We start from the raw sequence: 15,476 nt of genomic DNA, 5'->3' as shown, positions 1-15,476 counted from the left end.
TGTGAAAGCACTTCTGCTGTTTACATTATATATGTTCTTCAGCATCGTGTCATCATCAGATAAGAGGATTTAGCAGACCCCTAACACCAATTCTCCTCAACTACAAGTTTCCTACTGTAAAGCCTCCAACTCAGGGTTGTATTGATGGCAAGACACATTAAGTGACCATGAGTAATGGCCACTACACAAACAAGAAACTTTTTCTTAGTGAAAGGATGGAAACCGGGTGAGGACTAAAAAAGGCTTTGAAAAAATCCATGAAAATAACAAAAAAGAAAAAATCATTTATAAATATTACTATAAAAAAAGAATTCCTTAGCCTGCATTAGAATAATAACTAACTAACTAACACAAATGCCCTCTCCTCCCCGCAACATGTAAATAAATATATATTATAACATTTTTAATTTTTTTAAGAGCACATGCAACATCATGCGGAATCAATGCAACTGTAGTAAATAGTTGTGCAAATTACAAACACAGATGTCGATCCGTGGGGGTGAAAGGGAATTGAAGTTGCTGGCAGCATGCAATGGGAAGTAGATGGGAGAATACAAACAGATGGAGGGGTAAGTGCACCTACATTGAGCACTGTGTCTGTGTTGCCATTCTGTCTGTGCCAATCCACTGAAGCATGCTTTGAGAGCTTTCTCCTGGAGCATGCAAGAAGACGGGCTCGCAGTGTAGAAATCCAGCATTTGCCCAGGACTCACTGCCAGAACATCCATACAGTCAAACATGATTCCCCCCTTTACAGAATATCAGCGAAAGTGCTTATTCTTTAGGTGCACGGCAAATCGCTATCGAAAAAGTACACCCAACTCCATCAAACTCTGCCCCTTTTTTTGGCACGTAGGCTGTTGGTCTTTTTCCCAGAGCAGAATCATGAATTATGACAGACAACACAGCTAAAAGCCTGTAATTGATCCAAATGATCATTTACTATTTTCCAAGCTTCCCAGCCATTCCAGTGGAGCAGGAGGGGGGGGGTTGGAGATGAAGAAATCCAAGCTGTCAGCTCCAGGCAAAATGCATCTAAATTCCTGGAGGTGCTTGTAGCCTTCTGTAGCAGCTATTCAGCTGCTGCTTGTATCAGTGAGCAACTGAGCCGAAAGTCGGAAAAAATAACTAAATTTATGTCAGCTAGCAGTACGGTCCCCCCTTCTGTAGCAAATAGATCCTTCTGCTTTTGAACAGCTCACTTCCTACTACTTGTGTCACACAAAATGAAAGATTGAATTGCCTAATATATGCGAGTGAACTTTCCATGAACCCTTCCCAGGCTGCTAACCTTCAAATGACCCACACCAGTCTGACATCACCAACTCCCAGGATTCTCACACAGCTTAAAGACTAGCAGCGAGCCTGCACAAACAGACAGGCAGAGGGAGAGCGAGAGAGAGGGATGCAGGCAGCCACCGATGCTACCACCGCTAAACATGCTCAGCTCGCCCCTCTCCTATCTGCTCTTTGCACATACCCAACCTAAACACATTACTTGCACAAACACCAAGCTAAGCCTGTGAAACCTGTGATATTCAATCCTGTCTCAGTGCAGCCGTGACAGAATGGATTTTGTCACAGATACTTTTTTTTAATGTCTTTTTTTCTGAAATGGGAAAAATAGCGTGAAATCGTTTTTTTTTTTCATTTAGTGTTTTTAATTTTTAATTTTTTTTTTCTCCGTGTATTTCTCTCAATTTCCAGTTGCAAAATTCTATCCTGACATTGTTCCAGACTTCGGAAAACTCTTAAGAAAATCCTAGAAAATAGCAAATTCCCACTGCTGTTCTATACGCTTAGGTGGCTTCCAGATCATGCCAGTAGCCAGGGAAAGGGGTGTTTTCCCACACAGTAGCATGCATCAGGAGTGTGTTCTAATGATTGCGAATAACCATTAATCCACAGCTATGTCTTGATAAAAGGGCACAGCGGGGTGAGAAGTCACATATGCCAAATTTAATCAGAGCTCAGGGCTTTTTTGTTCATGACAACAATGAGGCCAAATACAATCGGGGGCACGGCAGCCGCTGGTTTTGGTGTTAATACCACATCTCGGGTTTTTCTGTGGAGGGAATTCTCCAGTGTTGCTATCTCCGTATCAAGCCGCGTGCTAAGCCTCGGCACAAGGGGCCACTGTTGAGATAATAATATTTTCTATCAATTCTTTAAGTCATTGGAACAGAAGAACTATGGTGTACACAAACAGGCCCACCTACCTTAAAGAACGCACTTCTATGACCTGTTATTTAATGGTGCATGTTATCCTAAGCTTTTCTGGATTTTATCAACTGCATGCTCATCATTACTCCCATACATACTGAAAGCACCAGCACTATGCACAATTATATTTAAAGTATGCCATTATCAATATTACTATCACAGGACTTATTAAGTGTGTCCACTGACTTAAATGTGCTTCTATGAAATAACGGGTTTGGTAGCCTGATACATGTACTTGTATCGTTAGAATGTAAAGCTACTTTCCATAGTTAAAACTAGACAAGGGCATTAGTATATACACCAACCATGCTACTTTGCTAGTGGCAGTGTTACCTTTTTATGAAGCAAAACAATAATTTCCTTGTTATTTGGTAAAACCATTTAAAAACACCCAAACAAATGTTAATTCCTGACAAAGTTTCATGTTCACAACTTGGTGTAATTAGCTGATTTAATGTGAAATTTGTGTAGATCCCATGATAGAACAGGAGTTCTTTTTTAATGTTTAATGTTGTTTAATCTATCATTTATTTAAAAAAAAAAACACTACTCACATCCCATTATAAATACTCTGACAGCATGAGGGATAACTAGTTTTGTGCAACTGTGTAGCAGTTGCGTGTTTGATCTATGCTGCACGTAAAGTAATGTATGGAATACATCAACTGACCAGGAACTAAGGATCTACAGTGCCGGCACTCTTTTTATGCAGGTGCCAAAGATCAATAGACATATAAGTCCATTCCAAACAAGTCTGTTATATGCATTGTTAGTGCTACTGTACACAAGGGAGCTCATGTCTCAACTGGTCAAATTTGCACCTGGACAGTAACCTATGGCAAACAATGACATTTTTGCTTTTATTTTTTTACCTGCAGCTGACACAAGTCTCATGGGTTATTGCCCAGGTGTGAAATTGCCCAGTGATGATAAATAAGCTGCAAACATTTTGACTACCATAGTGCTCATAACAGTGGTCGTGAATTACCTGTCAAAGCATAGGGCACAAAAGTAATATTAAATGTCCTGGGTTTTTTTGCACTGAAGTCTTGCTAATTCTGCCTGTATTCCAGGTCCTGCTATTTAAACTGCGCTACATCATACAGCTCATTGTCTGACACCTTTATCATACCCAGCCTGCCCTTTAGCCCTCCTGACAGATCCACTTGATGGGATTCTGGGTAAGCTCTTTCATTCCACTTCCTTGTTCTATTCCCAACATGTTCCTAGTTCTTGGCCAATACCTGTTTTTCACCTTTGTCTGTTTCTAACTTCACTATTGTTTAATCCTTGCCAGTGCCAGAGTTGCTTTTAAGTCATACTCTTTAAGGAACAGTAACACCAGCAAATTAAGTGTTTTAAAGTAATGAAAATATCACGTACTGTTGCCCTGCACTGGTAAAACTGATCTGTTTGCTTCAGAATCACTACTATAGTTCATATAAACAAGCTGCTGTGTAGCAATGGTGGAAAATGAAAAAAGGCTATATGACACAGGTTAAATAGTGGATCACATATAACATTATTATGTTCTACAGAACTTATCTGCTATCTGCTGTGTTACCTGAGCCTCTTCTCTTTTGAATGGCTGCCCCCATTGCTACACAGCATCTTATTTATACAAACTATAGTAGTGTTTCTGAAACAAACACAGCAGTTTTACCAATGCAGGGCAACACTGCATTATATTTGTATTATTTTAAAACACTTTCATTTTTTGATGTTACAGTTCCTTTAAAGAAAGAATTAGAAAGCTAAGATAAAGAACATTAAAAAGTGGAATATTAGTAGCCAAATTGCCATGTTCAAATAGGTTATTAACACACTTGTCTATCATAAGAATAGAGCATTAAATTAGGTGGTAGAGGAAGCAGAATAACCAATAAACTACTTAGACAAGCTCTCTAAGATAGGAACCAGACAACAACAGGGAATACACCATGTTATTATATAATTCACACTTTATATAAAGGACAGGAATGTATCTTCCATTTGAGCATTAAACAGTCTCTAATTTGTTATACTAATTATAATCTTGATATATTTCTTAAATTTCCCCTTTAAGAAATAACTGTTTCTAGATTGGATACTTTGTAGCTGTTCTTCTATTGGCTTTTTGTTTGCCTGTGTATCTATCTCATGTTACTTGCCTATTGTTAAGTGCCCTCCCTTATGTGAGATGGAATTCCTAAAACAGTGAAACTTCAATTTGACATCGCCTGATTTTAAGGGGCAGATTTACCAAGGGTCGAATTTCGAGGGTTAATAAACCCTCGAATTCGACCCTCGAAGTAAAATACTTTGAATTTGAATATCGAATTCGAAGGGTTTTAGTGCAAATACTTCGATCGAATAAAAATTGTTCGAACGATAAAATCCTTTGAATCGAACGATTGGAACGATTTTAATCGATCAATCGAAGAATTTTTATTAGATCAAAAAAAACGTAGAAAAGTGCTGGGGAAGGTCCCCATAGGCTAACATTGAACCTCGGTAGGTTTAAAGGTGCGAAGTATCTAGTGTAAGTATTTTTTAAAGAGACGGTACTTCGACTATCGATTGGTCGAACGATTTTTACTTCGAATTATTAGATTCGATCGAATTCAATCAAATTTGACCCATTCGATGGTCGAAGTACCCAAAAAAATACTTCGAAATTCGATTTTTTTTTTCCATTCGAATCCTTCACTCGAGCTTAATAAATCTGCCCCTAAGTTTTCCCTCATTGGTCCCACCTATATATTATGCATAATTTCCCTGATTTTAAATTTTCCTGGATTTTACACCATATTTTTCTGGCCCCCTGAAAAACGTAAAATGGGGGTTCTACTGGATATTTTCTGCATTTTATTCAACATGTGATCTAGTGTGCCTGCGTGCTCTTTCAATTCCTGGTAAAAAGACAAGGCCAAAGTGGGTGAAGTCCTCAACAAAGAACTCAATCTTCCCAGATTCCTTTATTAATATGAAAAAGTTGTTCAGACTTGTTCTTTCTACTTTATTTTCTTATGACTCCCATGTTTAGGTATTTTTCACCAGCTCAAAGGGTTGTGATGATATACTTTTCAACTGCCAATAAGTAGAAATACATAAGTGAAACAAAGTAGACATTTTACGTTTTCCTGTGTACCAGGAAATATGCACACAGAAAAGCAGCTATAACTTTAGATTCTAATGAACCGAACCATGCATTTTGTTTTCAGGCAAAACATTTTTATTGTTCTGATAGCAGGGTTTGTTCACCCTTTTATTATGATGTAGGGCTGCATTTTGTCTTATCTGTGGTTTTTGAATTGTATAGCTTATGCAACAGCTCTTTAGTTTGGAATTTCAGCAGCTATCTGGTTGCTATTGTCCAAATTACCCTAGTAACTAGGCAGTGATTTGAACGAGAGACTGAAATATGAACAGGAGTGGGCACGAACAAGAAAGATAAGTAACAAACATAATTGTTTTTTGGCTGCCTGGGGTCAGTAACCTTCATTTGAAACCTGTAAAGAGTGACAAAAAAAAGGGAAATAATTCAAAACTAGAAAAAAATGAAGACCAATTGAAAAGTTGCCAAAGAATTGGTCATTCTATAACAGATTAAAACATTAGCTAAACGGTGAACTACCCTATAATGCCCTTCCCCAAACAAAATAGTATTATCATATTGTATTAAAGGTTTTGCATCTGGTTATTAATAACAAAAATGCAGTCATCTTTGTATTACTATTCTATTAAGCAGTCTAAATGGTTAGTCTGTGACATAAAACAGGCTAATATAAAGTGCCTAATCTGCAACATGAGATTTCGGCTGACCAAAATTATTGATTTATCTAAATGCCAAGTCATCGCTGACATCGAAAATATAAAATTCAACCACTAAGTAAAGTTCAAGTTACTGGATTTCTTCTTATTTCAAAACATGTTTCACTGAATAATCTGGGAATATTATATTTGCTTCTATTGCACCCTGTCATTGGAGGGCTACCTCTCAATCACATACAAAAATATACATCCCCAGTTCCCATCCTTGCTTTACAATTTAGTTTGCCTGTAGCAACTTTCTTTTGCTTCCCTGCAAGTTATTGAAAAGGTTTAAATACCTCTGATGGGTCTGAAAGGGAAGAAAATCCATCAACCTACTGCTTCTTATATGGAAACATGCAATTTTGATACTGCATTAATTACATGTTAGTTTCCCCATGTGTGCAGTAGAAGGGGAGAAAACATTCTGCAGGGAGCCATTAATCGCTTATATGACTAGTAGTGGATCTCCTCTTTGGACTCCTAAACTGTTTCTGTTTTCTAGCTGTGACAAAAATTTCTTGTTACCAGTCATTTCTTGTTAATTGGGTTACTTTAGGATGCAGATAATGTTTAATAGATTTTGAATTATTTGCCTTTTTCTTCTGACTCTTTACAGCATTCAAATGGGGGTCACTGACCTCCATCTAAAATCAAATGCTCTTTAATGCTACAAATGTATTGTTATTGCTACTTTGTACTACTCATCTTTCTATTCAGGCCCTCTCCTGTTCATAGTCAAGTCCCTTATTCATGTCAATGTATGGTTGCTGGGGTAATTTGGACCCTAGCAACCAGATTACTGAAATTGCAAACTGGAGAGCTGCTGAATAAAAAGCTAAATAACTCAAAAAGCACAAATAATAAAAAATGAAAACCAATTGCAATACTAAGTTAACTCAAAGGTGAACAACCCCTTTAAAAAATTGTATGCGCTGCAGAAAATAACATATTTGCAACTTAGGTGCAGATTTATTCTATATCTTTTTTTATTATTAGGACATTATTAGCATACCTCCCAACTGTCCTGTTTTCAGAGGCACAGTCCCTCTTTTGACAGCTCAACCCACAGTCCCTCTTTTGTACTGGAAAGTCACAATTTTCTCTGCACTGAACAGCCAGAAAAGAAACAAAGTTTCTAACTAAATTGGCTTTTGACAGAGAGCCCAGAACAGCCACAGCTGCAGATAAGATACTGGGGGTCATTTATCAACACTGGGCAAATTTGCCCATGGGCAGTAACCCATGGCAACCAATCAGATTGCTGAATTCATTGTTCTACTTGCAGCTGGCTTTAAAAAGCTAATTACTGATTAGACTATAGGTAACAGCCCATGGGCAAATTTGCCCAGTGTTGATAAATGAGCCCCACTTTTGTAACAATTTTGAGATAAGCAAATAAGTAATATAATATAAGATAACAGGTCCGTTGGGCAGGGGCGCGACAAAAAGCCGCTCCTGGTGCCTTTAAGAGACGAATTTCCGTTTTTTAAACGGAAATTCAGCTTTACCAGCTTTTCAGTGGGAGCGCGGATCCTCAGCCTGTGTTTCTCCGCAACTCAAGCTCCACATTGGGCCCTAGCCTTTTTAGGCCTTCACAAAAAAGATTAATAGCAACGTTGGAGAGAGTATTCAGAGAACCAACAACCCACATACCTCTAGGATTCATTGGCTGAGCAGCTTAGGTATTCATCGGTTATTCCTATTCTGAAGCCACAGCACAATGAAGGTAGAAAGCAGACAGACAGTTCCAGGGGACATAATATTTTGCTAGACAAGAAGAACTGTATGTGAAAAAATATTTGCAGGTATCAATATACATGTAATGGTGATGAGCACAGGGCTGTTTGTGTGACTTTGGGCACAGTCTTTTCAGCGAGTTTTGCCTGTTTATGTCTCATGTAGATAAAATGGAGGGCTTTGTTATAATAGACAAAAATTATTTTTGGAACTCTATCCCAATAATAGGGGAATGGAGGTCACATCTAGACCCACCCTTCGCTGGAAAGTAGCTATATAAGGGACTTTTTATGCTAGTTTTTGGTTATATATGAAATAAAAGATCCCAAAATGTCACCTGCGCCTTAGTTCTCAGGCTTTAGGCATTGTACTATTTCTCTAGAATCCAGAAAGACTGCTTTAAAGGACATTTAAACCCTCCCCACAAAAATGTAATCAGTGAACAGACTCTCTGAAATTCTTAGATACCTGGTTGTTAAAAGGTTAACAGTAAGGCTGCAGCATCCCCTTTATCACTTAGAAATCCTTCTCCTCGTCTAACCCACTATGCCCCCTCCCTCAGGAATTTCCTTGGGCTGTTGGCTCATGAGCACACTCAGTTCTTCTGCTGGTTTCCATAGAAACTCTAGCTGTCTAATGCTATTTTTTCTCCTAACCACCTCTCCTGAGCTGGAGTAACCATTACAGTGCTCAACACAGGAGAACTTGATCAAAGTATGCTGTGCCTGTGCATGAACTTTACAGCATACATGTCCTGTTTGCAGATGTCAATGTTACTGATGATATGTCAGAGGGAAAAGCTGCTATTTGTTTTAGGAAAATGTGATGGTAAATGGAGGGGATGCATGCAGTACAAATGATGTGGCTTGGGTGATATGCCCAACTTATATACATGGTAGGAAAATGTAGACTTTACATGTCCTTTAATGCTGTGTTGCTCACACTCCTCTTAGTTCTGGTTCCACCCTCACTGGATACTTACTACAGGAATACTTTGGGGCATCAAGCTGTCATTTTACTCCTATTTTACTTCCCTACTCAACCAGTAATACTAGCTAAAAGCTAGGAGTCAGGCAAATACTGACTGTACTGGTGAAATCACTTTCACTAGTCAATAAGCCTGAAGGATGGAACATGTCACAGTATCCTAAACCCCAGCTTGTCTAAAATTTGGTTCAGCCTGAGCTAACAACATATGTATTGGCCAGGAACGCAGAGACTCAGCAGAATTGACAAACACAGCTAACACCATACCTCTCATGTCAGAGCAATTAATATTTCATTTAAACTATACTGCAGGGAATATCCTTTACTTACACTCATATATATTTAAGTTATTTATATACATGTTTACTGCCTGTAATTGAAGAGAGAACTCATTTAAAAATACTAGCAGTTGCTTTAGATACTGCCATTCATGTATTATTCATTAAGGGAAAGAATAAAGGTACTCTAAATGAATATCTCCATTAGCATGAATTACCGAAAATTATCTTTGTGATTATTGCACTGAAGTGTTTACTGACACCTTCTTTGTAAACACTTAATATCTTGATTACCCATAAGCAAGCGCATGAATCTTTCTGCAGGCAATACATTTCTGGGCGTACTGTGATAATAAAAATAGAAGCCACAAACGAGTCCAGTATAAATGCAAAATGACTTTTACAAACTACATGAAGATAAAAAGTCTAATAACCAGTGAATGTACTCACATTCATATTTACAGTCACATTGCTGTCTTTTATGTTTCACATTAAACTGGAATGACAAACTGCTTTTTATTGGAGCAGATCTGCCATTTCCCTTCAGCCGTATGTAAAATCACAAGGTTTGAGATTCTTATTTGCTGAGATGTTTTGAGACAGATTCTGGTAAGCACTAAGGGTGCTAACTTCTAGAAAAAGAGGGCAGGTAAGGATCTTACAGCTAACGCCTATAGCTGCTGTCTGCCAAAAAAGACTTGCAAGCTAATAAATACACATGGATGGTTATCAAAATCCAAAAATATCTATTATTTTCTGAAATATACTCTGACCAAATCCGCACGAGTTATTTCCCCTTATTTATCAATACATTTTCCCGGAAATTTCCTGTGCGGGAAAAAAACAAAGAAATTGTGAAAAATTTAAATCGTACAATTTTTTTGGATTAATGCACGAAACCCAACGCAGATCAGGATATCCACAGGACTTCTCCCAATGACTTATATACAACCTCGCCAGGTCTGAGATTTTCGGATTCTGACTTTTTCCATCCTTGGGATATAATAAATCCCGAAAAATTTTAGGGTTTTTTTTCCACTAAAACTTCTGATTTTATAATAAAATAAACTTGAATTTTTCGAGTTTTTGTCATTCGGACTTTAATAAATAACCCCCTTAGAATATACATGGAATTTAAGATACACAGCCTGCTGTAAAAAACTTTATCATGATCTGTTGTGAATGCAACTCATCATTTTGCTCCATCTGCTGTAAACTGCACTAGGTCTTCCAGCTACTAGCCGGCAGGAAGGCAGTTCAAGGAGATTAGTAGCCCAAAGAAGAACCGATTTGTCACTGGGCGACTAATCTCCCGAATTAGCAGCGTGTGTCCTGGCCCTAACTGTAACAGGAAGAAGTGTGGAAGCAAAAGACATAACTCTGTCTGTTAATTGGCTCATGTGATCTAATAAGTATGGTTTGTTTGGTTTGTGTGCACTGTGAATCCTAGGATCCCAGGGGGTGGCCCTTATTTTTTAAAATGGCAATTTTCTATTTATGATTACCCAATGGCACATACTAATAGAAAAGTATATTATTATGAAAATTTTTTATTTGCATGAAGCAGGGTTTTACATATGATCTGTTTTATGCTATATATATTTTTATACAGACCTAATTGTACGGGGGGGGTATATTTTTCCTTTAAGAACAGTGATATCATTTATTATAGGAAATAATTTACAGGTGCTGTAATGTAAATTAGAAATCACTTTAGCGCCATGGAACACTGAGGTGACATCTAGTAGCTTACATTTTGCAGTAGGGAAGATTCTTCCCTATAAAAAAAGAAGACTACTCTCAAGTCCAGTATGAATGCAAAATTACTTGTGCTATTGCCCAATAGCTGGAGCAATTATTCTTACAGTCTTCCTCAAAGTACCCAGTGCCATCAATTAACCGATTTTATAAACAATCTTATGCACCTTTAAAAATGTACTTTGCATTTATTTAAATGTAATAATCTTGTGTGGTCTTCTGGGGTGTATACTCATATGTTGGTATTTGGAATTGCTTATTTATAGAAGTAATGGCTGATGATTTGGCTCAAAAACTGCATTGCATGCTTTTTGCTTTTTCACACTGTCCAGGATATTGCAACTACCTTTCACTGTGCTGATGGCACATCTTGGTGACTCAGGCTTACAGAGCAGAATGTATGTTTATATTCTTTTATGATCTCCTATTTTACTGCTATATGATCCATTCAGGAATTTGTGGTTTTTTTGTCCCATATTTCTGATAAAAATATGGCAAAAGAGTCATTTCGGCATGGTGTGAAATGTGTGAGCAGTCACTTATTGAATGAAGAATGCTTAGGAATAGGCAGTAAAATGTGATTTAAAGATTCAAATATATTTCAAGTCCACATTATGTGCCATTTCAACTGCTTCCTTGCCACAGAGTATAAAAGCAACAATGTGTTATTCACAGGACGATCAAACCTGGAGGTACCGTATCTCCCATTCAAGATAATAATTGTGAAAACTGTGCATAATTCAGGCAGTTTTTTCCGTCAAGCACTGCACTGTGCAATATTCATAACAGTTATTATTTCAAGCCTACAATAATCAACATTTATACTTGATTTCCCTTACTGAAATACAGTAGAGCCCCCATTTTACATCCCCTGATTTTAAGTTTTCCCTCATTTAACAATGTTGTCTTGTGGTTCAACCTATATATTATGCATAATAAATTTCCCTGATTTTACATTTTCCTGAATTTTACACCATTTTTTTCTGGTCCCCTTATCCCCTTAAAAAACGTTAAATGGGGGTTCTACTGTACATACCATAATGATATTATTTCTTAGCTTATTGCATATTATTGCTTAGCACACCATATGCCTGTTTCTGTGCACATTTCATGGTTTTAACACTCAACAAAATAAAAACAACAGCAAACCCCCAGAATATTTTCTTCTTCGAGAATGTGTTATACTATAGACCCTGTTACCGCATACTTATTACTGAAAGAAAGGACTAAAAATATCAGTTAATGTCATTCGTGCTGCTGTTTTAAGCTCCACATATGCAATTGGTAATTTTTTTGTAACTTAAGCGTAGAGAAAATGCATATTTTAGCACCTCAAATTACGAAATCCACAGAATCATGAATAGGCAGAATAACGCGTTTAGAAGAAGCAATGTCTAGAGAGCACAGGTGTGTTTGAGGGCGGTTCTAGGCAAATACCTGTTCTGTCTGCTCCAATGAGGTTACTACTACTGGTCTGTGCCATATTTGAATAAAGGCCTTTTTATTACATTAAGAAGGTGTTGTTCTTGTCTACATTGAATCTTCTACGGTGTGGAGTGGCCATCATTGAACGTGCACCAGAAACAGTGGAGGAGTTGTGTGCTGACACAGAATCACTAATTGCTCCAATGAGGTTCCCAGGGGTGGCAAAATGCCACTTCTGGTAAATTTAAGAGCCGAATTTCTGTTTTTTTTAAACTGAAAATTCAGCTCTTCAAGAGGGCGCTATTGTACTCTCTGCACAATAGAGTTGCAGCTCCCTCCTGGTCCCCCTCCACTGCAGGTGACTGGATGTCTAATATAATAGGGTGCAACAATTGGGGGGTGCTGGGCAGCTACCTCTACTGCCTACCCCTAGACCGGACCCACCTTGAACTCTACTTGAGGTATTTGCTGTGTTACCGCGCATGCGCACGCTCGCGGGAGCGGCTTTACTGCACATGCATTCATGAACTGCGTTACTGCACATGCGCGCGTGACTGGGAAAAGAAGAAGGGCGAGCTGGTTGGGCTGCCTAGGGCGCACGGCATGCATGGCCTGCCTCTGGTTTCCATTGATTGGTTACCAGGCAGTAATTTGAGGGGGGCCACATAACTGTTGCTTTTGAATTTGACCTGCATGCTGAGGATCAATTGCAAACTCACTGAACAAAATTCAATCAGTGAAGAGTATCTCCACAGCCACGCAGGCACATTAAACAAAAAACTATATACAAAAGGGATTTATGCTCTTTGAACCGGCTAGGTAATGATCATATATTTGGATCAATATGTATAGAAATAAAAAGGCAATATTTTTTAACCACTGTGCCAATCTCACTAAACAGTTATGTCCCATGTCGCCTCCCTTAAAGTCGTTGAATAACTCAAGAGTTATAGAGCTGAAAAGCAGGAAGTAGAGTTCTGGCTATGATGTTAGACATCCGCTCACTTCAGCTTTTATAGAAATTGTTTTGGCTAACTAACGATATTAGAAACATTTTTTTATATTGCACGGCCTATCTATTTACCCAGTTTTTATTTTTACACTGAACTGTTCCTTTAATCACCGAACATGCAAAGTATTGTGGGAACTGTAGTCTTGGCAAATGGAGAGATAACTATCACTACCATGTTCCAATGGAAAAAAAGTTTTTCGGTAGAGATTGCCTTTAAGCTTTGCCACCTCTATATAAATCTGATGATAGGACTGAAAAGCAGTGTACTAGCCGGCAGTATATGTACAGTGTCATATTCAAGTTGCCCTGTGACTCTGGAATTGTAGCAGTTGCGGCTCCAGACATGAATGTAATTTGATGCAAGGAACAGGTAGAGTGTTTTGAGAAATAAAATACAGACAAGCTGTATCACTTTCTATTCTTATATGGGCAATCAATAAACAATGACTTGCAAAGTAATTCTGATGGTGAGCACCTGTCTCCATTTAAATCTTCCATCTATTAAATTAAATGAATTATCTGCCAGTTCCCAGAGCCAGTCACAGTTCTCAGTGCTAGCCGTGCATTCTCTATGCATACTGCCTTATTGGCCTGTGTTGTTCTGGCCTACACAGTAAATTGACAACTTACAAATGTCCCTAATAACAAATAATAATCATCATCAGTCTGGCGGGTGCTGCTGTGCTTCTAAGCGTCCCATGCAAACTAAATCAGCTCCCTTTGTATTGAAAACAATGTGCTATAAAACAAAAGCAATGCAGTCATTTTCCTTTCTTATTTCCCTCTGTGCCTATTGGGATAGTTTTGCAAGTACCATTTACATTGTATTTAAAGTATTCTTTCAGATGCTGTGTGTGTATATATATATATATATATATATATATATATATATATATATATATACTACCAGCTTATGTGAATGTGCACATCAGATCCCTTTAATCAGCTGTCAGCACTAAGATATTACTGTTTTAGATTACAGTGAAACAAAGGGCCGTATGTACTTTGGCTTAGGGGCTTTATTTTATCTCTGTCGCATAGGTACCTGTCAAAGCGTGGTGGCTGGGACAAAGCAAATGGGTTAATACACATTAAAGCTGTCTAAACAAACCATTAAGTCGAGGCAGTATAACACACGTAAACGGCAGGTCTATCAATTTAAAATAACACAGGCCTTTCCATAAATACAGTGCTTTCTAAGGTCATATTGTGTTTACATAAAATCAATTTTACAAGGAGCTTGAAATAATGATCATGTGTAACAAAGCAGTCCGTATACTTTAATTAAATACAGTGACACGTGATCCTCTTGTTATGCCTTGCAGCTCGAAATTTGCTTTGCATTGTATCCATGGTTCCTGCTGAAATTTCATACACATCAAGGGATTGATAATAAAAATCCAAATTATTTAACATCCAAGGGAAGAATCTAAATCTGATTGTTAAAGGATAACTAAACCCTAAAGTAAAAAAAAACCTATATCCCTACCCTACATAGACCCCCTCCCTCCTCCCCCCAGCCTAGCTGCGACCCCTGGTAAATGCCCCTAAGTCTTTACTCACCCCTCCGTGCAGATTCTGTCTAGTGGAGTTTATGGGCGCCATCTTCAGCTACTTCGATGAGGCAATTTTCATGAGTTTCGCCACATTCACAGTTGTCGCGAAACGAAAAATTTCTCCAACTACGCATGCGCCGCTACGCTGCTTTCATTCCGAAAATTACCAAAGAGAAGATGATGGCTGCCGTGAACTCTGCTGGACAGAATCTGCACGGAGGGGTAAGTAAAGACTTGGGGGCATTTGCCTGGGGTAGTAGCTAGGATGGGAGGGAGGGAGGGATTGTTTTTAACTTTAGGGTTTAGTTCTCCTTTAAAGGGAAATATTTTAAATGGAAACATATGCCCTATTGGTCAGCGGGGCCCAAGCTAAACATTGAAGAGGGCTTCCATACTGGAAACCGGAAATATAAGTCCCAGCCTACAATGAAATATTGGCCAGAATGCCATGAAACAGGGTAGAATGTTTGCTTTAATAAACAACAACTGTTATATAAAGACTTGGACTTCCCAAGCAAAAACACATATGGAGGATTGTGATAAAAGCAGAAAAATATATACAAAGTTAAGGACCTTTATCGCTTTTTTAAACTTTGTGCAAACTGTAACATGTGTAATTTTTTGTCTGCTGACCTAACAGTTTCACATACTGCATGTATAAAGGTATGGGACGTGTTATCCAGAATGCACGGTTTTCCTGTAAAG

The 15,476-nt window shown here is 38.1% G+C and overlaps 1 protein-coding gene across 2 annotated transcripts in view; it reads right to left on the bottom strand.

Moving 5' to 3' along the window:
- Positions 1–15,476, bottom strand: part of rarb.L (retinoic acid receptor beta L homeolog) — a 620,347-nt gene that overhangs the window by 121,239 nt on the left and 483,632 nt on the right. The window contains exon 1 of one of the 2 annotated variants that reach the window (XM_018267461.2): positions 584–1,382. The exons of the other annotated variant lie outside the window; for it this stretch is intronic. Coding sequence (XP_018122950.1) covers positions 584–740 — 157 coding nt within the window. The 5' untranslated portion in view covers positions 741–1,382. Of the gene's footprint in view, positions 1–583; positions 1,383–15,476 lie in introns of those variants that run through there. 2 annotated transcript variants of the gene reach the window in all.

Source organism: Xenopus laevis, chromosome 6L, assembly GCF_017654675.1.
Source record: "Xenopus laevis strain J_2021 chromosome 6L, Xenopus_laevis_v10.1, whole genome shotgun sequence".
Lineage (NCBI taxonomy): Eukaryota > Metazoa > Chordata > Amphibia > Anura > Pipidae > Xenopus > Xenopus laevis.
This window is presented reverse-complemented; position numbering and strand designations above follow the sequence as displayed.